General features: G+C 41.7%; 1 protein-coding gene and 1 long non-coding RNA gene across 7 annotated transcripts in view; one reads left to right on the forward strand and one right to left on the reverse strand.

The window, feature by feature from the left end:
• The window catches only part of LOC129704449 (uncharacterized), a 71,723-nt gene extending 69,827 nt beyond the window's left edge, over window positions 1–1,896 (reverse strand). For both annotated transcript variants that reach the window (XR_008724728.1, XR_008724729.1), the window contains exon 1: window positions 1,765–1,896. This is a non-coding gene — a long non-coding RNA (uncharacterized LOC129704449). The remainder of the gene's footprint in view (window positions 1–1,764) is intronic.
• The window catches only part of intu (inturned planar cell polarity protein), a 67,608-nt gene that overhangs the window by 4,463 nt on the left and 35,972 nt on the right, over window positions 1–27,173 (forward strand). For 2 of the 5 annotated variants that reach the window (XM_055647480.1, XM_055647478.1), the window contains exons 1-4: window positions 1,667–1,961; window positions 13,438–14,027; window positions 20,592–20,677; window positions 25,510–25,716. In XM_055647480.1, coding sequence (XP_055503455.1) covers window positions 1,810–1,961; window positions 13,438–14,027; window positions 20,592–20,677; window positions 25,510–25,716 — 1,035 coding nt within the window. In that variant the 5' untranslated portion in view covers window positions 1,667–1,809. Of the gene's footprint in view, window positions 1–1,661; window positions 1,962–13,437; window positions 14,028–20,591; window positions 20,678–25,509; window positions 25,717–27,173 lie in introns of those variants that run through there. The other 3 variants (XR_008724727.1, XR_008724726.1, XM_055647488.1) reach the window with 3 other exon arrangements.

The following is a 27,173-nucleotide window of genomic DNA, read 5'->3' on the forward strand; positions in this document are numbered from 1 at the left end:
TCTGTTGAATTCTCTGCCTCAGAGGGCGGTAGAGGCAGGTTCTCTGGATGCTTTCAAGAGAGAGCTAGATAGGGCTCTTAAACATAGCTGGCTTGAAGGGCCACTCCTGCACCTATTGTCTATTGTCTATGTTACAAGTGAAACTAAATAGTCCTGAAGGCCAAACTCTAAACAACCTTGCGATCTAAGCAGGAGTTCATGAAGAGCAAGAATGGAGCAACGGGCTGGTAAACTGCCATGTAGCATCTCTGGAGAGAAAGAATGGTCGACGTTTCGGGTCGAGAACCTTCTTCAGTCTGAACGTCACCCATTCCTTCTCTCCAGAGATGCTGCTGCCTGTCCCGCTGAGATACTCCAGCTTTTTTGTGTCTATCTTTGGTTGAAACCAGCATCCTACAGTTCCTCCCTGCACAAACTATGCTATGTATTGACTATTCAGTACTGAAGCATTCACATGCAAACAACCCACGTGAATGATATCTGAAAACGTTCCGTGATTCATTGTGATAGTTTTGATTGCGAATATCTTAAAATAGTTATTTTTTACAGTACTCAAGCCCAACCTTTATGCAAAATAAAATGCGAACCAAATATTAGACATTTAAAAAATAATAATAATCTATTTAAATGCCTAACAATTCACGACACGTTAGAATGTGGATTCTATACAGAGATGTTGATGTGTAACAGAAGTCTGCCTGTCATGTTGATGAGGATTAGTGGCTGGTCTAGCACTCTGGTGCCAGGAGAACAGCCTCCTCTTGAACATCAAAAAAACGAAGGAGCTGATCATGGACTTTAGGAGGGCACATCATCCGAGGACGTACACTCCATTGAGTATAAATGGGGATCCTGTGGATAGGGTGAACTGTTTTAAATATCTGGGAGTCCGCATCTCTGAGGATATGACATGGTCATCACACGCCTCAGCACTGGTGAGTAAGGCAAGGCAGCGCCTTTACCACCTCAGGCAATTGAGGAAATTCAGAGTGTCTCCGAGGATCCTACAGTGCTTCTACGCAGCGGCGGTGGAAAGCATCTTGTCCGGGAACATTACCATCTGGTTCGGGAATTGCTCTGCCAAGGACAAGAAGGCTCTGCAGAGAGTAGTGCGTTCGGCCGAACGCACTATGGGAACTTCACTCGCCCCCCCTGCAGGAACTATACAACAGGAGGTGTAACTCCAGAGCAAATAAAATCATGGGAGACCCCTTCCACCCCTGCAACGGACTGTTCCAGCTGCTACGGTCAGGCAAACGCCTCCGTTGCCATGCAGTGAGAACGGAGAGGTTGAGAAGGAGTTTCTTCCCAGAGGCAATTCGGACTGGAAACGCCTTTCTCACCAGGGACTAACTCTACAGAACGTTTTTCCTTCTATTATTTATTATGTAAAAGAATATGTGTGTTATGGTTGTGTTTATAATTTGTTTGGTTGTTTTGTTGTTTGTCTTTTGCACAAAAGTCCGCGAGCATTGCCACTTTCATTTCACTGCACATCTCGTATGTGTATGTGACAAATAAACTTGACTTGACTTGACTTGACTTGACTTAGTGTTGATGAGGATTAGTGGGTCTGTAGTACAGTGGAAGGGCCTTTCATTGCAGTAGCTTCTCCCGTCTCCATGGTAACCGGCCATTGGCCAATGACAGCGGGCGGACACGGACCACGTGATGGCCCGGGCCCCGGATGCAAACAAGATGGCGCAGGATAGCGGTTGGTTGACGCGCCGCGCGCTCCGTGAGATTTAACAACAAATAAAGTACCTGCGCGGGATGAAGCGGTGACTGACTGCGGGTGTCCTGGCAGCCATGAGTGACGGCGTGGCGGGCTTGCAGGAGCGGAGCTACGGCGCTCCCTACACCGTGGATCAAGGGAGTTGTGAGAGCGGGAGCGAGACGGCGTCAACGTCAACGTCAACGTCTTCGGCCGCGCGGCCCGATGCCGGCTCGTGCTCGTCGGGGTAAGTGCGCGTGCGGGCGGGCGCGCGGTCCGGGCTCCAACCCACTCCGGCCTCGCAGCAGCTCGTGGAGCTGGAGCAGACTCGCAGCAGCTCGCGGAGCAGCCTCGCAGCAGCTCGTGGAGCTGGAGCAGACTCGCAGCAGCTCGTGGAGCTGGAGCAGACTCGCGGCAGTTCGTGGAGCAGCCTCGCAGCTGCTCGTGGAGCTGGAGCAGCCTCGCGGCAGTTCGTGGAGCAGCCTCGCAGTAGCTCGTGGAGCAGCCTCGCAGCAGCTCGTGGAGCAGCCTCGCAGCTGCTTGTGGAGCTGGAGCAGACTCGCAGTAGCTCGTGGAGCAGACTCGCAGCTGCTCGTGGAGCTGGAGCAGCCTCGCAGTAGCTCGTGGAGCAGACTCGCAGCAGCTTGTGGAGCTGGAGCAGCCTCGCAGTAGCTCGTGGAGCAGACTCGCAGCAGCTTGTGGAGCTGGAGCAGCCTCGCAGCTGCTCGTGGAGCTGCTACGTCCCACAATCATTTAAGGATCTCAACCCGAAACGCCACCCATCCAGAGATGCTGCCTGTCCTGTTACTCCAACATTTGTTGTCCCACAATCATTACTTGTGGTGATGAGTTATTCTGCCTTCAGATGTCTCTGCTGAGGGTGTCCATCTAAAAGACCATACTTTGGGTTTAGAATGATTTCCATATCAATAGGCAGCGTTTTGTTTCTGCAGGCCCTTATGTGCTGCCCGTATCTGAGACATGTCAAAAGTGTACCTTGCAACCCACAGCTTGCACACGCAAATGCTAAATTGTCTAATTTGAAAAAAAATGCATTGCTATCGTCTTCAGTTGTTAAAAGTTGAAGCGTAGCTCTAACATCAGCTTGAAATACTTGACCTATGACACTGACATTGCACTTTGATCTTATGTTTTCACACCTTACATTCTCTTTGCACCCATCCATATCTCCAGTTTCCTTTTCCCCTGACTCTCAGTCTGAAGAATGTTTTTGACCCGAAACGTCATCCATTCCCTTTCTCCAGAGACGCTGCCTGTATCTTTGATGTAAACCAGCATCTGCAGTTCCTTCCTCCAGACTGACTTTACAGTTCACCTGGGCTTTATGTGTTCCCACCCCAAGTTACTCAAGGATGCAGTTCCTAAACTGTCTTGTGTTGGCTCCATTTTAAAATGCATGGATCATATTACTAACAGTGGATAGATGATATCTCATGCAAACCAGTGTCTGCAGTTCTTTATACTCTCCTTTTTAATGCGGTTTCAATGTGTACATGTCACAGGCAGAAGAGAGTTTCAGCTTCCTCCATTCAAATAATGCGGTGGGCTCACTTACAAGATAAGTGCTCTTTTAATGTTCTGACATAAGTTCTTTACTTGAGCAATGTGAAATAAATGTTGACACTGACCTACATGATATTACTAGAACAGATGGTCAACTAAATAAGATTTAAGAAGCTACTTCAAAATAGAGTGGAGAAATAGAGGGAGACTCAAAATACTGGAATAATTGCAAACAGCATCTCTGGAGAACATGGTTAGGTGACGTTTTTGGGTTGGGACCCTACTTCAGAGGGCGACATACGTTTAGGGAGTGGATTTGAGAACTTTAAGCAACTACAGGCATGACTGATGTTAGTGCTGTGAATACAATTAGACGTTCAAAGGAATGCAACTTTATGGCTAGAAAAAGTTGCAAACCCAAGAAACCAAAGATGAAACTGAAAACAAGAATGACAATTTCAAAATCTGGTGATTTGCATTCACTCCCCAGTTTGTGAGTAAGGAGAGAGTTTACAGGGAGAGGAATGCAATTAGTAGCTAGGGAATGAAGTTCGTGGCAGGGGCCAAAGACAGTGTCTTTAGTCCTCTCTGTATTAAGTTAAAGATAATTTTTGTTCAGTTAGTAGTTAACATTGGGCATTTGAGATGAATGAAGGCATTGAGAGCAAAGGTGACTGCTGTCATATTGGGTGCAGTCAATGTATGTGTTGTCTGATGATACTGCTCATGGGTATCGTTCATGAAAGGAACAGAATGTTACTGGTGTTAACAGATTGGAATATGAAAGAGAAATCATTTGCAGACAATTTGCTGTCATGGCCTAGACAAGATTTTGGTAGAAGTTTAAATGCGGCACGGTGGTGCAGCGGTGGAGTTGCTGCCTTACAGCGCTTGCAGCACCGGAGCCCTGGCTTCGATCCCGACTACGGGGACTGCCTGTACGGAGTTTGTATGTTCTCCCCGTGACCATATGTGTTTTCTCTGAGATCTTCGGTATCCTCCCACACTCCAAAGGCGTACAGGTATGTAGGTTAATTGGCTTGGTGTATTTGTAAATTGTCCCAAGTGCGTGTAGGATAGTGTTAGTGTGGGGATCACTGGTTGGTGCGGATATGGTGGGCCAAAGGGCCTGTTTCCGCGCTGTATCTCTAAACTAAACTAAAACTAAACTGAAGCTTGAGAGTTGGAGAGTCCTACAGCTTTTGATTTCTATGTTTGTAACGATGGATGAGGTGTATTGGAAGGGAATGGTGTGGTTAATCACATTACAAGGTGATGAATTCAAGAAAGACGAGTCGGAATAGATTACTTTTCAATCAGGTATGTTCGGAGTTACTTTTGACAGTTTCAGTGGTTAATTTGGAGATACAGCATAAAAGCAGGCCCTTTCATGCTCCAAGTCCAAGCCGGCCATTGATCACCCATTCACACTGGTTTTATGTAATACCGCTTTCTCATCCACTCCCTGCACACTAGAGGCAATTTACAGAGGTCAATTAAACTACAAGGCCACATGACTGTGGGAGAAAACCCACGGGGAGAATGTGTAAAATCCACACATGCAGCATCCTAGGTCAGAATCAAACCTGAGTTTCTGGCACAGTGAGGCAGCAGCTTTATCACCTGCACTACTGTGTCACACCAGTACATTGGATTTTATATGCGGATGAGATTTTATATGTGGATGAGTAAAAAAGGATAGTGAACTCAGAGGCCATGATGTGGAGATGGAGATTGTAATCACTGTGGATAAAAAGTAATTTGATTCAGAGGCAAGACAGAAACAAACGTATGAGGAACTATTTTCAGGTACTTCGGTGGGCAGTGAAAAAAATGAAGATCTTAAATCGAGAAATCATTATAAGATATTTTGAGGAACAAACAACACTGGGTCTAGTAAGATTCACCTCATCACCATAATCGTTGTGTAGACCAAATGATGGAATATAGCATATTGGAGGCTTCATTAAGGCATTGGGAGGGATATGGCATGAACCCTCCACAAGGGAACATAATTGGATAGGAGGATATAGATTGGCTGGTCAAACTTGATTGCTGTATTTGAAATTTGGTGAGAAAGTAAGGAGGGAATTTGCGAGTGCTACATGTTGGAAGATCAAAACGTGTCCCACTGTGCCTTTCAAAGGATGCCAAAGAAATTGTGGAAAGAAACTCTTGTGTAAGAAGAGTTTATCCTAAAATGGCGTCTAGAATAGAAAGTTCTAAACGTGCTTCTGCGGGGCTTTTGTGTGCAAAGTACAAAGAAGGAAAGAATGAAAGGAAGGCATCATGAAAGGAGAGAGTCGCTTAGGATGCATAAAGAGAACTGCCAGCTCATGTTATTTGGTCAAGTCTCTGGGGGAGAGTTTAGACTTTTAGAATTTAGAGATACAGCGCGTAAACAGACCCTTTGGCGCGTCAATCAGCTATAACCTCCACACTTTCCTACACACTATAGATAACTTGCAATTTTACTGAAGCCAATTAACCTGTGAACTTGCACGTCTTTGGAGTGTGCAAGGAAACGAGCACCTGGAGAAACCCTACGCGGTCACATTAAGAACGTACAAACTCAGTACAGACAGCACCTGTAGTCAGGATAGAACCTGGGTCTCTGGTGCTGTAAGGCAGAAAATCTACCACTGTGCCACCCTAATGTTGATATCTGTATATTCAGTAGGTGCTTGCATGGGCTGAATTTCATATTTCATTTTTTTCTGGTTTTTAGAAATCACCTTTCTGATTATATATTCCAATAATAATAATAATAATTTTATTTTTAGAGCACTTTAAAAACAATCATAGTTGCAACAAAGTGCTGTACATCACTAAACATTGACAAAAAATGTTAATACACACCAATAATAACAATCAAAAGAAATAGTAGGAAAAGACATGTAAAATAAAGAAACAATAAAAACAGAAGCAAAGTCTCAGGCATGGTCAAAAGCCAGGGAGTACAAATGTGTTTTAACACTGGATTTGAAGATGGACAGTGAGGGGGCTGTCTGATGTGCAACGGCAGGGTGTTCCAGAGCGCTGGAGCAGCAACAGAGAAGGCTCTATCCCCTCTGAGCCTCCGATTAGACCTCGGTACCTCCAGGAGCAGCTGACCAGCTGACCTGAGGGACCGGGCAGGAGCGTATGGGTGGAGCAGCTCAGAGATTAACAATGAGCCCATTCAGAATTTAAAAACAAATAATTATTTGAAAAAGAACTGAAAGTGCACCGGGATCAAGTAGAATGGAAATATGTGCTCCCTCTTTCGAGTCCCAGTTAAAAGGCGAGCAGCAGCAGTCTGAACCAACTGGAGACGAGCCAGTGAACAATGTCGAATGTGAACTAAAATGTCAAGCAATATTAGCAATCGGAGGAAATTGAATGCTAGAAATAAGTTACAAATTAACAGGTCAGTTGTACATCATCAAATCAATGAAATAAAATTACATATTTAACAATGAACAAAATAGGATTTTTGACATGAATGTATTTGATAAATAATGAAAAAGTAATCATCTTTGAAGATGGTTGTATTATAATTGTCCTCTGGGTTACAAATGGCTGCAATATACAGTGAGCACAATAAAACTACCTAATTAACCGACCTTAAATTAAAAAATGAGAATGTCTTTATGATCTGTTAGTCATTTGGCAGGGAGCAAAATGTATTAGTTTAGAGCTACAGCACGGAAACAGGCCCTTCGACCCACCGGGTTTGCGCCGACCAACTATCCCCGCAAATTAACACTATCCTACATCCACTAGGAACAAATTTTTACATTTACCAAGCCAATTAACCTACAAACCTGTACGTCTTTGGAGTGTGGGAGGAAAACGAAGAGCTCAGAGAAAACCCACGCAGATAACGGGGAGAATGTACAAACTCCATACAGACAGCACCTGTAGTAGAATCAAACCTGGGTCTCCGGTGCTGCACTTGCTGAAAGGCAGCAACTCTACTGCTGTGCCACCGTGACTGCCTGTCTTTTTGTGCACTAGATTGGATAAAATTAGGAAGCAGTTGGGGACAGCAGTGACGGATTTCTTTAGAAAGTTGCCTTGATGGTTGCTGGGAGACAGAATAATTTTCAGATTTTTTTATAGCCAGTTCCATGTTCTGCCAACAATGGTTCAGCAAGTGGTAGTATGTAACTGGACGTGAGTATTTAAAAAAAAAAAAAAGAACATATGAAAAAATGTCATACTTGACATAATTGGGTCTATTTTGCACACTTTATAAATTGCAGGTATGGTATTTAATGCATGAATATTCATCCATGATACAGCAGTCATCGGGGTTTGTGTAGGATGCTGGTTTACACCGAGGATAGACACAAAATGCTGGAGTAACTCAGCGGGGCAGGCAACATCCCTGGAGAGAAAGAATGGGTGATGTTTCGGATCGAGACCCTTCAGACTGGGAGTCGGGGGAGAGGGACACTAGTGAAATGGAAGGGTAAGGAATGAAAATAACAGATAAAAGCAGGCGATCAAGGAAATGTTCATTGTTGGCTATGGGGACATGGAGGCATGCAAACTAAAATTAGTACAGTGAAAATAGTCGGAGAACTAGGGTGGGGGATAGAGAGGGAAAACAAAGGTGACTTGAAGTTAAAGGAACAATATCCATGCCGTTGGGTTGCAAGCAGCCCAAGTGAAATATGAGGTGTTGTTCCCCCAACTTGCATTTGGCCTCTCTTGACAGTGGAGGAGGCCCGGGACAGAAAGGATGGTATGGGAAGGAGAGTTAAAGTGTTCAGTAACTGAGAGATTGTGTAGGCCTAGGTCTTCAGAGAAATGATCGCCTAGTCAGCACTTGGTCTCGCCAATATATAGGTGTCCACACCTGGAACAGCGGATACAGTAAACATAGAAACAGAATTTAAGAAGGAACTGCAGATGCTGGAGAATCGAAGGTACACAACAATTGTGTACCATAGAAACATAGAAAATAGGTGCAGGAGTAGGCCATTCGGCCCTTCGAGCCTGCACCGCCATTCAATATGATCATGGCTGATCATCCAACTCGGTATCCTGTACCTGCCTTCTCTCCATACCCCCTGATCCCTTTAGCCACAAGGGCCACATCTAACTCCCTCTTAAATATAGCCAATGAACTGGCCTCAACTACCTTCTGTGGCAGAGAATTCCAGAGATGAGTAGATGAGGTGGAGGAGGTGCAAGTGAACCTCTGCCTCACCTGAAAGGACTGTTGGGGTCCCTGGACAGAGTCGAGGGACGAGGTATAGCAGCAGGTGCTGCATCTCCTGCAGTTGCAGGGGGGAAGTATCTGGGGAGGGGGTGGTTTAGATGGGAAGGGATGAATTAACCAGGGAGTTGTGCAGGGAACGGGGTTTCTGCGGAAAGGGGTGGAGAAGGGAAGATGTGGCTAGTGGTGGGATCCTGTTGAAGGTGGTGAAAATGTTGGAGGATTATGTGCTGTACACTGATGGGATGAAAGGTGAGGACTAGGGGGAGTCTGTCCCTGTTACGACGCGGGGAGGTGGGGCAAGAACGGAGCTGTGGGATACCGACGAGACCCGTGTGAGTGCCTCGTCTATGATGGAAGAGAGGAAACCCCCATTCCCAAAGAAAGGATATCTCTGATGTCCTGGTCCGGAACACCTCATCTTGGGCGCAGATGTGGCGTGGACGGAGGGATTGGGAGTAGGGGATAGATTCTTTGCAGGAGGGAGGGTAGGAAGAAGTGGTCTAGATAGCTGTGGGAGTCGGTAGGTTTATTTATAATAGATGTAATTCGATAGTCTATCTCCTGTTATGGAGATGGGGAGATCAAGAAACTAGGGTAGATATCTGGGATGGTCCAAGTGAATTTCAGTGCAGGTTTTATTTGGTATTAACTGGATTTCTTAATAATGTAAATGCTGACAGTTCAACATAGACTCAGCTTCTTTGGTATCTTACATTATTTCTCAGCATTCGCTATGACTTCAAATTTGATATTAATTTATATCTTAACAGGATTCATTCGTCCAACACCATTTACCTTTTTTTTATTCTTCCAACCAAAGCGCACAATCTCTCATTTCCCTCAAATATTAAATCATTAATCTATCTTTGCACACGCTCATTTAACCTACATATTAATTTGTTGACTTTCTATATCCTGCAGTCAATCTGCTTTCTTACAATATTTGGTTTGTCAGCACAAATTACTGCAATATACTTGATGCCTTTATTTAAATCATTAATATTAACTATGTAGATAGCCTAAGTCCCAGCAAAGATCCTTCTATGGTCTCACCAGATATAACTTTACAACCATAAAATGAGCTATTTATGTCTGTTTCCTGACTAATCTGTTATGTGTGTTATTTCCCTCCATACCATGGATTTCCATCGGTATTTATGTCATTTCAATCATTTATGCCACTTTTTTCAAATGTCTTTTGAAAATCCAAATGCATGGCATCCTCTGGTTTGCCTTCTGTAAACCCTCACTATTTCCCTTAAATACATAGATACATAGAAAATAGGTGCAGGAGTAGGCCATTTGGACCTTTGAGCCAGCATTGCCATTCAATGTGATAATGGCTGATCATCCACAATCAGTACCCCGTTCCTGTCTTCTCCCATACCCCTTGATTCGGCAGACTTCAGTGCTCTATCTAACTCTCTTTTGAATGTATCCAGTGAATCGGCCTCCACTGCCTTCTGAGGCAGAGAAATCCACAAATTCACAATTGGATGAAAATGTTTTTCCTCATCTCGGTTCTAAATGGCGTAGCCCTTATTCTTAAACTGTGGCATCTGGTTCTAGACTCCCCCAACATTGGGAACATGTTTCCTACATCTGGCACGTCCAATCCCTTAATAATTTTAGATGTTAGAAGTTGTTTAGAAGATCCCCTCGTCCTTCCAAATTCCAAGCCTAGTCGTTCCATTCTTTCATCATATGACAGTCCCGCCATTAACCTCGTGAACCTACACTGCACTCCCTCAATAGCAAGAATACCCTTCCTCAAATTAGGAGACCAAAACTGCACACAATACTCAAGGTGTGTTCTCACCAGGGCCCTGTACAACTGCAGAAGGACCTCTTTGCTCCTATACTCAAATCCTCTTGTTATGAAGGCCAACATGCCTTTCGCTTTCTTCACTGCCTGTTGTACCTGCATGCTTACTTTCAGTGACTGATGTACATGGACACCCAGGTCTCGTTGCACTTCCCTTTTCCTAATCTGACCATTCAGATAATAATCTGCCGCCTTGTTCTTGCCACTAAAACTGGAAATATTTTAACACCGTTTCTCTTCCCACATTTCCAGCATTTTCTGTTCGTATTTTTAAAAGTATCCTACTACCATATTGAGTAACCTCAATTGTCATTGTCATTGTGAAAATGCTGGTCTATTATTACTCAAAATGGCCTTTCCGTCCTTTCTTAGCAGCAGTGTTTCATTCATAATTTTCCAACCCGCTGAACCTATAAAATGGTAGCAGGAATGCCAGTTGGCATCTAAAGACTGCTCTTCTCGTTCAGTAAGATTATGCTGATCTAGTCTTGGCACTGCTTTCCCACTCTTGCTTCTTGTCTATTTAATTTTCTCAATTTCTGCCTCGAACATAATGACTGCCTTCACAGCGAGAGGATTACAAAGATTGATGAGCATCTGAAAGAAGAAATTCCTCACATCTCCATCTGAAATGCCCAACCCTCGTTTGTAAAACATCCTACTAATCCTGTCTACCCACATAAAGGGAAAATAAACAATCCCTCAACATTCATGAGGTCAATCCCTCTCATAATTTTGTATGTTTCAGAAAGGTTATTCTATTCTTCTAAATTTCATTGAGTGTAAGTCATCCTGCTCAACCTTTGTAATCTTCTTCGTCACAGAATCAATCTTATAAATCTTCCTTGCACTTGCCAAATTAAAAGCAAAACAGCATTGTTACAAAAAATTGAAAGGAAATTTACAGATAGGATCACCAAGGTTATTCAAAAAGCCAGACGTACAGGGAGCTGTGGTGAATATTTTTAGCTTGAACCTGCCATTCTCTGCAATTAGTCTATCATTAACATATCAAAATGTAAACCCAATCATTTTCTATTAATTTTGTTTCTGATCTCTTTATTGCCTAGTTTTTTCTGTGCTGTGCTTTTTCAATGTGATCATGGCTGATCATCCACAATCAGTACCCCATGCCTGTCTTCTCCCCATACCCTTTGAGCTCTATCTAACTCTCTTTTGAATGCATTCAGTGAATCGGCCTCCACTGCCTTCGGCGGCATGAATTCTACAAATTCACAACTCTGTGTGAAAAAGATTTTCCTCATCTCAGTTCTAAATGGCCTACCCCTTATTGTGGCCCCTGGTTCTGGACTCCCCCAACATCGGGAACATATTTCCTGCCGCGAGCGTGTCCCATCCCTTAATAATCTTAAATGTTTCAATAAGTTTCCCTCTCATCCTTCTAAATTCCACTGAATACAAGCCCAGTTGCTCCATTCTTTCATCATATGACAGTCCTGCCATCCCGGGAATTAACCTCATGAACCTACGCTGCACTCCCTCAATAGCAAGAATGTTCTTTCGTAAATTAGGAGACCAAAACTGCATACAATACTCCAGGTGTGGTCTCACCAGGGCCCTGTACAACTGCAGAAGGACCTCTTTGCTCCTATACTCAACTCCTCTCGTTATGAAGGCCAACATGCCATTACAGTGCTCGAAATTAATGGTTGCCCGGGTGCCACTGACCACTCAAAGCGCTGCCGGGCAACCTAAACACCAAGTCATTTTGCCCGGCTTGGCAACCAGATACTGGCTTATACAGGGTGAGGAAGGGTCGGAGCGAATGACGGGCTCCATCTCCTCTTCAACCGCCGCCCTGATAGCGGCCGCCGTTGCAAATCCATTAACAGCACTTTCAATACAAACCCTCCCGCACGCCGAGGCCGGGATGAGGGAGGGAGGGGGAGGCCAAACCCACACCCAACATGTTCACACATTTTAAATTGTTTTCAGAAAGGAAACCTTTAATAATTCCTTTAGCATGTCTGACATTTAATATTTTTGGATGTATCAGTTATGATTATAGTTGCATCACTTTTTCAGTATGTCGACATTTGAGAAGAAAGAACAACAAAAAGTTGAAGTATAACTAGATATTTTAAACGTTAGTTTCTTTATTTCTGCACTCTTTACCACCCAGCCAAATTAAGATCTAGAGCACCATTGATGCTTTCTCTTTTGCATGACTGCATAATGACTTTTGCAGCCATAAGAAAGGCTTTGCAGAAATTAGAGACATTGTCAGTTGCCTAGGAGTAGTTGCTTGGTGTCCATCTGATTTTTATCCATGCGTAGAACATAGAACAGTACAGCACAAGAATAGGCCCACAATGTCTATGCCAACCGTATTGATAAGAACAATTATTATCTGCCTGCACGTAATCCATATGACTCCATTCCCTGCAAATTCATGTGCCTATTGAACATGCTCTTGAATGCCACAATTGAATCTACCCCAAACAACAACGCCCATGGCTGTATTCCAGGCACTTGCTACTCTGTCTGGGGCGGGAGATTGCAACCTTCACGTGGTCTGCCCTGTTTCGACTAATGCAATCAACCTGGCGTGCACAATCAAAAAAGATCAAATAGAACAAGTTGTCCTACAACTTTAGGCTGTGCACGCCATATGCAAGAAGAAGAAGCCACCCTGTTTGTCTGTCTGTGTGTGCGTGTGTTAAAAATTAAAAAAAACCCAAGTAAATAACGTCCACGCATCTACTTTAAACTTTGGTCCTCTGACCTTAAAGTTATGCTCTCTAGTATTTGATATTTCCATCCTGGGTGAAAAGCTTTGACTGTCTACCCTATCTATGCCTCTCATAATTTTATATACTTCTATCAGGTCTCTATTCAACCTCTGGCATTCCAGAGAAAACAATTCAAATCTGTCCTACCTCTACTTGTAGTTAATCCCCCTAATCCAAGCATCATTCTGGTGTACCACCTCTACACTCTTTCACAAGCCTCTACATATTTCCTGTATTGGGTGAGCAGAACTGCATGCAGTACTCCAAATGCGGCAGAACCAAATTCGTATAATGCTGCGTCATGACGTCCTGACTCTTCTACTCAATATCCTGTCCAAAGAAAGCAAACATACCATTTGCCATCTTTACCACATCTTCACATTCATTTCTGTCCTCTCTGTTTTTGCAGTGATCTTGAACCAGAATGGTTGGATGATGTGCAGAAGAATGGGGAGTTGTTCTACCTGGAGTTGAGTGAAGATGAAGAGGATGTACTCGTCCAAGCTAATTCAGTGCCAGCACCTTTCATCAATCACGTCAGGTTCAGTGATAAAGATGCAGAGATCATTACTAACTACAAATCAAAGAAGCCTTGCGGAAGTGAGCACAAACTTAAAAAGTTTACTAATGTTTTAAAAAAGAAAGGCTTAATACATGGACATCCGCGCAGCAAAGCAAATGAACAGAGAAGCAATCAGCCACAGGGACCTGTTTCAATATTGAAACACCAACCAAACCCTAAGACTGGGGTATTGGTGCAGCTGTCTTACAAGGATGTATATGTTTATGTTAATCCAAATAAAATGAACAATGAATCACTGGTTGAAGGAACTAAACTGTTGGAGGCTTATGTGGGAATTGTTCATCAGCCTTCAAAGAAACATCGAGCAGAAGGAAAGCATGTGGACAAATTCACCAAAACAACGGCTGACGAGAGACTTGTTGTACACAGTTTGGTTCATGGCGGCACAGCAATGAAATGTGGTCAGATATTTATAGGTAAGAATAAAAATATTATACAAGTAAAATGTATTTTCTTTATGGGAATATAGGATGTACAAATATATGAATAACAATGTTACAGTTATAGAAAAATCCTTAATGCTATAATAATTTAATACAATTTGCATAGTCTTTAAATACCTGTTGCTGTAGTACCAGGGGAATTAAAAAGGTTTGAGCTCGCTTCTCATGGTTTCTACCCACCCACATCTGAGCAAGGCACTCCCCCACTATTCTATTCAGTAGAGATAAGGCCTTGGCAAGGTGCTTCTGAGGCTCAAACCTTCAATTATCTGAAAATCTTTGACAAGATATAAAGCTGAGAACAGAACCTTGAGTTATTTCAAAGCTGTTAAGGCGTTAATCTACTTTGTAAAATTAATTTAAAAAAATATTGTGTTTTTAAAATGTAAAATTCTTGCTCATCTCATGCTGATGTAGGATCAAACAATGCATTTCACAACATTATGCTACTACCATCAGCAGTTGTATCATCAATGGATATAAGTGAACCAGTATCTTCAGCAGCCATACATGTCCAGGCCATAACACCCCCATCACTGTGTTTCCCAGATGAGGTGGTATGCTTTGGATCTTGGGCAGTTCCTTCTCTCCTCGATACTTTGCTCTTGCCATCACTCTGTTATGTTAATCTTTGTCTCATCTGTCCACAAGACCTTTTTCCAGAACGGTGGTTACTCTTTTAAGTATTTCTTGGCAAACTAACCTGGCCATCCTATTTTTGCACCTCACCAGTGGTTTGCATCGTGTAGTTTAGCCTCTGTATTTCTTTTCATGATGTCTTTTGCAGACGGTAGTCATTGACAAATCCGCACCTGAAGAGTGTTTCTGATCTGTCGGTCAGGTGTTTGGACGTTTTTCTTTATTATAGAGAGAATTCTTCTGTCATCAGCTGAGGAGGTCTTCCTTGGCCTGCAAGTTCCTATGTGATTTGTAAGACAACAGTGCTCTCTTTCTTCTTAATGATGTTCCAAACAGTTGATTTTGGTAAGCCTAAGGTTTGGCTGATGCCTCTAACAGTTTTATTCTTGTTTCTCAGTCTCGTAATGGCTTCTTTGACTTTCATTGACACAACTTTGGTCCTCATGTTGATAAACAGCAATAAAGGTATCCAAAAGTGATGGAAAGACTGGAGGAAAGACTAGGTGCTGAGAGCTCTCTTAAACCTGCATTAAGGAGGCAATTAAACACACCTGAGCAATTACAAATGCCTGTGCAGCCATGTACAGAGCTGCAAAGAAGTAGGGATTTTCCCGTATTTTGTACGGAAATGCGGTTAGAATACGGATGTACGGCTTTCTGTTATTAAATACAGATTTTAAATACCGAGTTCAGTTCAGTCTGAAGAAGGGTATCGACCCGAAACATCACTCATTTCTTCTCTCCGGGCTGCCTGTCCCACTCCAGGTTTAAACAGAGCACTGTCAGTTTAACGCGTGGGAATTTAAACGGAGAGCTGTCGGCTACAGCGCTACCAGCTGGAGTGCTATGGGGTTTACACATAGCGCTATTGGCACAGTTCTATGGGTCACAGACTGTTCTGGAAAATTCTCGTAAAACAATGAGTCTTTGGAATTCTCTTTCTCAGTGCCAGTTGAGCCTTTGATTATTTTTCAGGCAGTGGTAGAATTCTGGATAAGCCTAGTGATGAAAGGTTACCAGTGGGATTGTAGTTTCATTGGGATTGGCCCTGATTTTACAGAACGGTGGGTGGGCTCAAGGGGGAGAGAGGGAGAGGGAGAGAGGAGAGAGAGAGAGGAGAGAGGGAGGAAATAAGGGAGGGAGAAAAAAAGGAAGGGGGGGGGGAAGAGAGGGAGGGAAGGAGGGAGAGGGAGGCTTTCAAAAAGGCTTCCACATCATCATCTGGTGCTAAAAGCAGGAAGCAGCCATTCAAACAGCAGTATACAAAGAGATGGCAATGAATGCAGTCAAGTATGGTGCGTAGAAGACATGTCATTTGGTAGCAAAATAGTGCATTATTGTACTCTTACATGGGTATGACTGCACATAAAAACAACTTTTTTTTTCAGCAAAACGGCATCGTGTAAAAATACTGATTTCCTCAGCAAAATACTGATTTTCAGCTACTAGAATACTGAAATTATCTGACAAAACTATGTGTAAACACAGCTGTAATTTCTACATGGTGAAACCAAAATGTATAAAATTAAAATCTTTAATAAAATCTGACAATGTGCACTTTAACCACATGTGGGGTTTTTTTATGTTTATAATGTTAAAAAAATCCTTATTCCTGATGCACCAATTTTTAGATGGCAGTGATGGTATTAATTACAAAAGCTACAATAGTCCAAATACAATGAGGCAGAAAAAATACTTCTGACATGACAATTTTAAATTAGGGAAAGTTTAAGCTGAAGGTTAGCATGAATGACATTCCAATGCAGAAAGCCTGCAATGTCATGGTTACCAAACAACTGGAGGTTTCTTTCTGTTAAAAAAAAATCAGTCTGATCTACAGGATCCGTCTGGTCTGTGAAGCAATTCTGATAGATCTACTGATAACCATACATTCTTAAGAAATTGTCATTATGGCCCAGTCTTGTGTAAATATACTAAATGCAGACACGAGACTAAGTTATATGAAGTGTGTTTGACAGTGAAACTGATCTGACCAACTCCACATTGAACACAAATAATGGTCAGAATGACTTCAATCTGTGTTTGGATCCTCCTACTGGAAAATAATATAATAATAATATTTCATAATCTGTGATCATCTCTGGAGCAGATTTTGGTCCAAGTTTATTACAAGACTTGCAGGCCTTTTGTTTCCACTTCATTTGTTAACATAGCCAGTCGCAGACTTCCAAAATCTATTTTAACTTCCTAAACAATTATTACAGATGCTAGTTGTCTGAAATAAAATAAAAAAATGCTGCAGGGGGGAGAAATGGATTCAAGTTGCTCGCTTGAAACTGAGAAAAGTTAGAGATGTATATTAACTTGCACAGAGTGAGAGAAGGTTTGAAAGGATTTGTGGTAGATGAAGACAACAGGAGACCTGATGTTGAAAGTGCTAATAGTGCAGTTGAATGAAGCTTGTAAATCTGTATCTGGAAAAGATGCAATGTGGGGGAAAGAAGCATGGTATCTGAAGAAAGGGGGAAGAAAAAAACAAAAGCTGGAAATGAGATGTACATGACCATAATGATTGATTATCTGAATGTGTTAAAATCGGTGCCATGTTAGGATGGCTACATCATCCGTGTGCGCTCTGACCTGTCTTTGGGCTCCTCTCGTATTCCGATGGATCTCAACGTAAGGTCAAGCAGCAGCTTGAACTTATGTTAAGTTTCATCAGAACACTGTAGGAGGTCGAAGACCAGCGAGTCAGCAAAAAACTGCAGATGCTGGAAATATTTTAATTGAATAAGGCAATGTAGAAAATCTCAGTAAGTTGCAACCATGTGTTGGCGGAGTGTTCGAGAAAGAACTACATCTGTTGAGGGAGAATCTGTTAAAAGTTTAGGTTGGTGGCATTTCATCAAAAGTCAGATGAATAGTCTTTACCCTGAAGCATTAATTATTTTTCACTTTCCACAGATATTGCCTGATCTGTTAAGGTATTTTGGGAATTCATTTTTATTTTTAGATTTCCAGTATCTGTAGTTCTTTGATTTTGCAGGAACATTTTTCTCCCTGAATGATGGGAAGGGAGGAAGTAAATGCAAAGGTGTTGCCTCTCCTGCAGTTGCAAGGAGGGTGCCAAGAAAGTAGAAATGTGCATTGGTGGAGGTGGAAGAGTGGATTTGGGAACTATGAGGGGAGGGGTTCCTCAGGATGTTGAAAGAGATGATGGCACAACATTGACATCCTGTGTGAAAGTATTACCCAAATTAATCTGAAACATAGTTGTAGAATTGTAGAAGTTATTTTACAAAAGAAAACACAGTGGTCGAACAGCTCAATGGGACAGGCTGCATCTCAGAACATGGAAAGGCAATGTTTCAGGTTGGGACCCTCTTCAGACCAATCAGTTTAAAGAAAGGTCCTGACCTGAAACGTTGCCTATCTATGTTCTCCTGAGATGCTGCCTGACCCGCTGAGCGACCCCAAGCACTCTGTGTTTCTTCTAAAAGATAGCCATTCAGTACTTTATTGTATCCTGTTTTAAAAATTATAAAAAATACAGACCAAAACAATATAATGTTTGCAAATGAAGCTAAAGCATTTTCCCAAAGCTTTAAAGTAGAATATTTATTGGGAAATATACCTTCAAATGCACTGATGCCTTATGTACGTTTTCTCTTTTAACTTGAATGTGGTTGTATTTTACTGCTTTATTCGGGTTGGCATGATCTGAGATTTGATTAGTGATCTAGATTTTGGAATAGATAATTTTGTATGCTTAGTAAAATTCTGATGCTCTAATGACCCATTGTTCCAAAATCCTGGTGGTTTGAGAACATGGTATCCAGCACTCCTTTACCACAACCACTTTAAACTAACTAGAGCTTTGTTCCCACGGTCATTGTAAACTTGTGCAACCCTGGCTTCACATTCACACTAGACACACAAGCACCTCTGTTTCCACACTTATTTTAAACACACTGGAGTCCTTTCGTGTGCTCCCCTTAAACTCATCTGGGTCCGTGGAAAACATTGTCATGCTACCGTGTAACATATTTAAGGGAAAAGGTGAATTAAAAATATTTTGTTGTCATAATAGTTATTAATATCCAATTATTTGGAAGTCTGCCAATCAACACTGTTAAACTGAGTTCTTTAAATCTAAAGTCAACTTGACTCAAACACTTGTTGCTGTTAAAATCAATTATTGATTTAGCTGAGACTAGTCTCTTGAACCTTCCAACACAGAACTGATGCTCTGGGGCGGGTCCAGAGAGGAGTAACTTTGATGCAAACTCATGGCATTTATATAGGTATTAGTCATTTCAGATACAGAGGGTATGACAAGCTAGTAACCAATCATCTGAGTCCTTCTGGTGATTTACAACATCAGTCACATGATCCCCCTTCCCTGGCCCCATTACAGCCTTTGTTTGCCTGTGCTTTATAACTTTGTTTTAGAATTATTTTATTTCAACACAGCAAAACCCCAGTGGGCTCTTATCAAAGACCACTCTTCAAAATATAAGATACATACAATGATCACACAAGTCATATACACTTTCTATACCAAGAGAAAATATATTTCTATAAATCTAAACAATTTCTATAAGTCTAAAGTGTACCTTTCTACTAAGACAATACATTTCATAATTGGTGTTACTATAATTTTACACATTTTGAAATACCATTACCTATGTCTTTAAAACATTAATTATATAAGTTTGCTGAATTACAGTTTCTAAGTTCAAAACACACATTTCCATCTCCCATCCAAAGATACATGGGTCGTAAATCTGTCAATTTAGTTAATATGAGTTTGGTGCCTTTCCTGTTATCGGGAAGCAGGATTTCCAATCTCATGTACTAGGCAGAACACAAGGTACAAGGTACGTCTCAGACCATTACGTCAGAATTCCATCTGCTTCAACCTTCTATAAACAACTCCCTCAATCTAATTATTTCTCAAAGCAACTATTCCTTCTCTTACATCTTATTCCTTATCACACTCATTGTTATTTTACACAGCCAAAGCTAACTGCAGTCTATCATCTCTCAGCCTTGAATTCTGTCTCAAACCTAGCATAACAAGCCATAACTCTTCACCTTTTATGTCACATTCAGAGCTCAAAAATGTGCCATAGAGACAGAGCAGATGGCCCAAGAAGAGGCCCCTTATTCAGCTTCCCATTCTTCAACACAAAGCCATATCAAATACAATTTCCTCCAGTGCTATAATTGCCCCAAACAATAACCTATCTAAGCAGGTTCCGGTTCAGGCCTCCATGTTTTGATTCATCTTTGCCTGTGTGTATCTGTCTGTTTGCACGTTATTTTGGTTCAGGAAAACTTAAAACTTTTGTTTTGCAATTTACCTAGCTTGTATAAAAGTCACTATCCAAGCGGTTCTATTTGTATAATATTTCCTCAGCACCACCAAAGTCTGAAGGTGCTGGATTATTAGTTTTTCTCCAATGAATCAAATTGATCTCGGCATAAACATTTTATCTTGCTCCTCTCCGAATAATTGCCTTTACCTTGAGTCAATCTGTCACCCATAGCACTTCACTTTTTTACAGTTTATACATCACTTTTTGACTAAGATGATCATCTTATCTAATCCTGTGTTTCTGCCAATGACGAGCTAGATCCAACCAATTGAAAGCATTTGGGAAAGTTATGTTATACACCTATGTTATACTTTGGTGTTATTTTTAGATTATTAATTGGTTTCATGATAGTTTCCTAGTAAATAATTCAAAATGGGATATTAAGGGATCTATGGATTACTATATTGTGTATTATCTAAAATTAATGAGGTCTGTTAAGAACCCTATTTGGGGAAACGATAATCAAAAATTAAATTAACATTTGATTGTTTGACCTCAAAGAGCACAAATTTCTGTTAATGTGATACAAGTAATACCATGATTTTCTCTCCATCAGGTGATGTTCTAATTGCTGTGAATGATGTGGAAGTTACCACTGAGAACATTGAACGTGTTTTATCTTGTACTCCAGGTCCAACTCAGGTATATTTTTGAACCAAGAATGCAAGATTAAAATGTTGCTTCTTTGTTATGAATGCTATTTGTTATGAAGTACAGTGCCCTCTATAATGTTTGGGACAAAGACACATCATTTATTTACTTACCTCTGTACTCCACAAATTGAGATTTGTATTAGAAAAGAAATCACATGTGGTTAAAATTAACATTGTCAGATTTTATTAAAGGCCATTTTGTATACATTTTGGTTCAACCATGTAGAAATGTAAGCTGTGTTTATACATAGTTCTTCCCCCCAAATTTCAGGGCACCATAATGTTTGGGACTCATGGCTTCACAGGTGTTTGTAATTGCTCAGGTGTGTTTAATTGCCACCTTAATGCAAGTATAAGAGAGCTCCCAGCACCTCGTCTTTCCTCCAGTCTTTCCATCACCTTTGGAAACATTTATTGCTGTTTATCAACATGAGAACCAAAGTTGTGGCAATGAAAGTCAAAGAAACCTTAATGACACTGAGAAACAAGAATAAAACTATAAGAGACATCAGCCATATCTTAGGCTTACTAAAATCAACTGTTTGGAACATCATTAAGAAGAAAGAGAGCACTGGTGAGCTTACTAATTACAAAGGAACCGGCAGGCCAAGGAAGACCTCCACTGCTGATGACAGAAGAATTATCTCTATAATAAAGAGAGGAAGTACTTAAAAGAGTAACCACTGTTCTGGAAAAAGGTCTATTGGACAGATGAAACGAAGATTAGCGTATCAGTGTGATGGCAAGAGCAAAGTATGGAGGAGAGAAGGAACAACCCCAGATCCAAAGCATACCACCTCATCTGTGAAATACCGTTGTGGGGGTGTTATGGCCTGGGCATGTATGGCAGCTGAAGGTACTGGCTCACTTATCTCCATTGATGATACAACTGTTAATGGTTGTAACGTAATGAATTCTAAAGTGTATAGACTCATCCTATCTGCTCAAGTTCAAACAAATGCCTCAAAACTCATTGGACGGCGGTTCATTCTACAGCAAGACAATAATCCCAAACATATTGCTAAAGCAACAAAGGAATTTTTCAAAGCTAAAAAATGGTCAATTCTTGAGTGGCCAAATCAATCACCTGATCTGAACCCAATTGAGCATGCCTTTTAAATGTTGAAGAGAAAACTGAAGGGGACTAGCCCTCAAAACAAGCATAAACTAAAGATGGCTGCGATATAGGGCTGGCATTGCATGCAAAGGATATGCAACAAAATACTAAACATGACTACTTTCATGTACATGACACTGCTGTGTCCCAAACATTATGGTGCCCTGAAATGGGGGGCGGACTTTGCATAAACACTGCTGAGATTTCTACATGGTGAAACCAAAATGTATAAAGATGGTCATTATTAAAATAGATAATGTGCACTTTAACCACATGTGATTTTTTTTTTCTCTATTACAAACCTCAAATTGTGGTTTATGGAGGCAAATAAATAAATGATGGGTCTTTGTCCCAAACATTATGGAGGGCACTGTAGATTGGCTGTGCATTAGTTATAGAACATGTCAGGTTTTCATTCCATTGATATTGCGTGGCTTATTTCCCCTCATCCCCCAACACTCCCTCCCCTCCTCTTCACCCTCCCTCTTCTCTCCCCTCACCTCCTCCACTCCCTCCTTCACCTCTCCCTCCTTCTCCTTTCCCCTACCCTCAGTCATTCCCTACACTCGGTCACTCCCTCCCTCCCTCCCTCCATAACCCGTCCCCTCCCTACGCCGCTGGGCCCCGTTTCCCCAACGCAATCAATCCTTCCCATGTGACGGGGGGGTGGGGGAGGGGGGGTGGAGGAGTAGGCGATTCTCAGAGCCATTGGATGGATTCGACTTTTCGAAGAAACTTGGGCACTTGGCAAATATGTGACATTCGCAGACAGCGCCAGGTGAGGCAGCAGCAGTACTAGCCACGCCACTGTGCCATCCTAAGCCTGAGGGCCAGATTTCCATGGATATTATTGTTTGCATTTAAACTCTAGCATCTTTTTATTTTGGACAATTTACTTTAGTCGGTCATCATGGTAGATTCTTTTTTTAAACAAATCCTGAACAAAAATGATATTATTACTTACTGTCATTGGAAAGTTAACTGCAAATTAAGCATTTGCAAAATGACATTTCAGAATTAAAGGTTGTAACCAGAGATCATTTATGTCATCATTAAATTAGGAAGTTTATTTCATTTGATTTTGTTATTCTTTGGTGTGGTCCTTTTTTATTTAAGGATCACTATTAACAAAGGTGTATTATTGGAATATCTGTGCAAACTATAGTTATACTGTCTACCTGCATTCTGGATGCAGGACATGTTATAGTTGATGCTTTTTGTTGATTTTTACAAGTGATTATATGAAACTAATACCAGCACTGCTATTTACTAGTTCCTTTCAATAAGACAGTTAATACTGTCATTAATGCTTCTGTTAACATTTAAAAACCATTAATTATGTTGAGTGAAATGTCAAATTTAATTCTCCTCTTTGAAATCTGGCAGTGGAATCAATCCTTTGAAGTATCTCAAACTGTGCAGACATTTGTTACAGCTGCAGCTGTATTTTTGTATATTTCTTCAAGTGTTATTTTAGAAGAATTTCACAGACTGATGCCAGTCATTTTTAAAGACTTCTGCCTTGTCAACATACCCACTTTCCTCATCCTTGTTGATGCTTCTTCAACATTCAGGAAAAGGCACAATTAACTTTGTAAATGTCATATGGTTACAACGACCTGCTCTCTGGTTAGAAGAATCTTAGGGGAGAGAGATAGACATTTGAAGAGAATGCTGCATATTTCAGCAGTGTGCAAACAGTCATAGTTGTATCAAAGAATGGATAGAGGACTGCAGAGATTTAAATGGAAGGAACATATAAGATCACATCTGTTGTCATTGTTGACAATAAGCAAAGACAAAAAATAATGATGAGGGATGAATGAGATGAAAATCGCAAGTCAAACATATATGCAACAGAAGATTATTCTCAAATATTCTACAAGTGAAGCTACAGGAATTCAACTCATTAAAGTTTAATTTTACTTTATTTTTAACCTGCCTCAGCAATGAAAGCTACTCTTTAATAGAATAAGGATTAATTATTAATTCATTAAGGATAAATGAATACATTGGCTCCGAGTCAAATTGTATAGAACAGCTCTTTTAAGGGTTTAATGAACTTTGAAAATTCAACCCTTTCATGGATAAATTAATTGTCATATGTGGGTTATTGTTTATCAGTAATACCATCATAGAAATTGAATGATTGGATAACGAAAGCGGGACATATTATGAATGTAATTAATACTCTAGGGCCTAGATTATTTTACATTCCTGCTAAAGCATTACTATCAACCTGGATTTAAATTTGATGGTCTTTCTCGTTGGCAGATTACATTTCAATTTGTTTAATGCTTATGAGGTTAGTGCTTGTTTCTTAAATGACCTGACAATCTGTACAAATATTTGGACTCATTAATTGCTTTACCAATTTGGAAAACATATAAGAATATCTTTTGCATAAATAAATAAGGTGTGTTTAAATTATTTAGGTAAAACTTGCGTTGATCCTAAAATATGCATTTATATTCACCTGAACACCAGATGACTGGATGAGAGTGGCGCTGGGCTTTGACAAAAGATGGAACTTTAAGCACACATGTGGGGCAGTGGATGGCAAGCGTGCCACTCTTGTCCCTGTCCATGTACCCCTCATTTTCCTTTTCGTACAGGATGGCATTCTGCTGGAACCATTCCTCAAGGTCCCCCTCTTGCTGCCTGGTGAAGGTGTAGAGTATAACCTTCCTCCAGCCCTGCCTCACCACCAATGGGGCATCTGCCTGTGATGCTGTGTCACACACAGGAGAAAGGACTGCTTTGCTGCCTTCAAATGAGGCAGTGAAGGATGGGGTGGTGGTGGGGACATGTACTACCACTCTGGTCTCCTCCTCCAGGGGTCTCTCATGCAGGGCTACCTCCTCCTGCACTATCACCTCCTGTGGCATCACCTCCTGGGTGGGCATCACCTGCATGGCAGGTGTTTTTGAGGGTGTGCCCTCCCCCTGCGCTGCTGCCTTTTTGGTGCCATCTCTAAAACAGTCTCCTCTCCAAAAAACTCTCCAGCTATGAATGAACATGCCCTGGAGTGACAGAGGTGATGTTCTGCTGTTTAAATCACCTTTCTTTTCCACTGTCCTTTTTTTCACCCCGGAGCTATTACCTTCGACCACCTTTGACTGCATTACGACCTACTACCTCCGGCTTCCACTAGACCTACGACTAAAAAATATCGATTTTTCCCTATTTTTGTCCCGACCTATTTTTAGTCGCCGTCAATGTTTAACATCTTGAAAAATACGCCGCGACCTAGCTGAAACCTCGACTACGCGGTGACCACTCTCGAGCATGAAGGAGAGTGACTAACAACCTCGTGGTGACCTTGCTGCGACTATGGGTCGCGGGCAAACTCGCCAGAGGTCGCGGTGGAGGTCGCCCATGTGGGACAGGGGCTTAATGCATCATAAAACTCAATGTTTGTTTATGAATAAATGCTACATGTATATATTGCTATATTTTTAATTAAGGCAGTTAATGGCAGCAAATTAATGATTACTCAATCCTCAGCAAAGGGAAAATCAAAATTTGTGCCAAATAACCTTTGCTGTTACATTTTGTAATGTCCACAATTGGAAATATTGTTGGTGACTAAATTAAAAAAAATAAAAGTATAAGATAATTTATCTTTTTATCAACATCAATTTCACTTTAAATTTCCTTTGCTATGAACAATTGTAACCTTTCTTTAATATAACTCTTAACAGGTAAAACTCACATTTGAAACCTTAAGCCATGATCAAGGACAAACTGATATGTCTTTAGAACATGATAGACCAGCTTCCAGTGGTACCAATCTGGTGAAACTTTTATGGGGTCAAGACGGAGCGGGTTTCCAAATGGATATCGGCAACATTTCTCATATTGCAATGTATTTAACGTTAAAGATGGAATCTGAAAACTCTAAGGAAGAGGTATGTCAATGATTCTTATATTAGTGTCTTTCAAAAAAGAATGGAATAGTGTTTTATGGAATTATTTCAGTGTATATGAACAAATTATTTATTGATAAATATATCGACAATCTTCTTCTTAAGCCCTTTGCTCCTCTAGGGAGTATAGGCCATTGGCAAATGTTCTCCACCTCACTCGGTTGTTGGCAGTTCTTTCGAGATCTCCCCAGTTGAGCCCACTCTCAGACATTTTTTTCCTTTTTCCTTGGGGGTTCCATTTCAGGGCAGGCCAGGTGATGTTTGTGGCAGGTTTCCTGAGGGTGTGTCCAATCCAACTCCATTTTCTCCTTTGAATTTTTAAGTCAATGGGCTTCTGGCTTGTTCTTTTCCATCGGTCCACATTGCTTACTTTGTCTCCCCACCAGATGTTAAGTATTCTCCTAAGGCAGGTGTTAGTGAATGTTAGCAGCCTGTTTGTAGTGTGTTTTTGTTGTTTTCCATGTCTCTCTGATCCATACAGCATCACCCGTTTCACATTTGAGTTAAAGATGCGTATTTTGGTGTTGATTGAAATGTGTTTGAGCTCCAGACCTTCCTGAGCATGTTTAACACCACCCTGGCCTATTAATTCTTTATCGATGATGTTGGCTCCTACTAAACAATATATTTTGATATTTTCCAGCACAAAATTAGCAATAATGTAGTCATGTGCAAAAATGAATGCTTAATTATTGGTGCGAAAGTAGCATAATAAAAGTATAAGATAATTTATCTTTTTATCAACATCAATTTCACTTTAAATGTCCTTTGCTATGAACAATTGTAACTTTTTGAATCTCTCCCTGCACTGGAGACCGGAACTTTTCTCGTCTGGTCTCGGGTGTCGTTGAGGCCGCAACGAGGAGCGGCCTCCAACAGGAAGAGACCGGGGACTCAGGTGTCGACTCACCGTTGCCGTCGCGGAGCTGGCCGAGTCCGGAGCGGGTGGAGCGGTGGTGGAGCGCTGCTGCTGCTGCTGCTGCTGCTGCTGCCGGAGAGTCGGAGGCTCCAACGGCAGGTCTGTGGACGGCGGCACCAGGAGCCCGCGGCTCCCTGGAGGGAGACCGCTTTTCGGGGCTTCTGCAACGGCAACTTCTCCCGCCCGAGTTGCGGGGTCGAAGAGCTCCTGGAGCGGGGCCTACATCACTGCCCCGCGCGGCTGGAATGGCTGCGGACTCTGCGAGCGCACGCCGGGGGCTCCAACATCAAGACCCGGTGTGCGACCTCGCACCACCCGGCGTGGCTTTAATGGCCGCGGGACAATCGCCATCGCCAGCCGGGGGCTATGACTTTGACTCTGACATTGGGGGGGAGAGAGTGCAGTGGAGAGATAAGTTTATTTGGCCTTCCATCACAGCTATGTGATGGATGTTTATGTTAAATGTAATTATGTTGTGTCTGGGATCTATTTGTGTGTAATGTATGGCTGCAGAAACGGC

This window comes from Leucoraja erinacea, chromosome 1 (genome assembly GCF_028641065.1).
Source record: "Leucoraja erinacea ecotype New England chromosome 1, Leri_hhj_1, whole genome shotgun sequence".
Lineage (NCBI taxonomy): Eukaryota > Metazoa > Chordata > Chondrichthyes > Rajiformes > Rajidae > Leucoraja > Leucoraja erinaceus.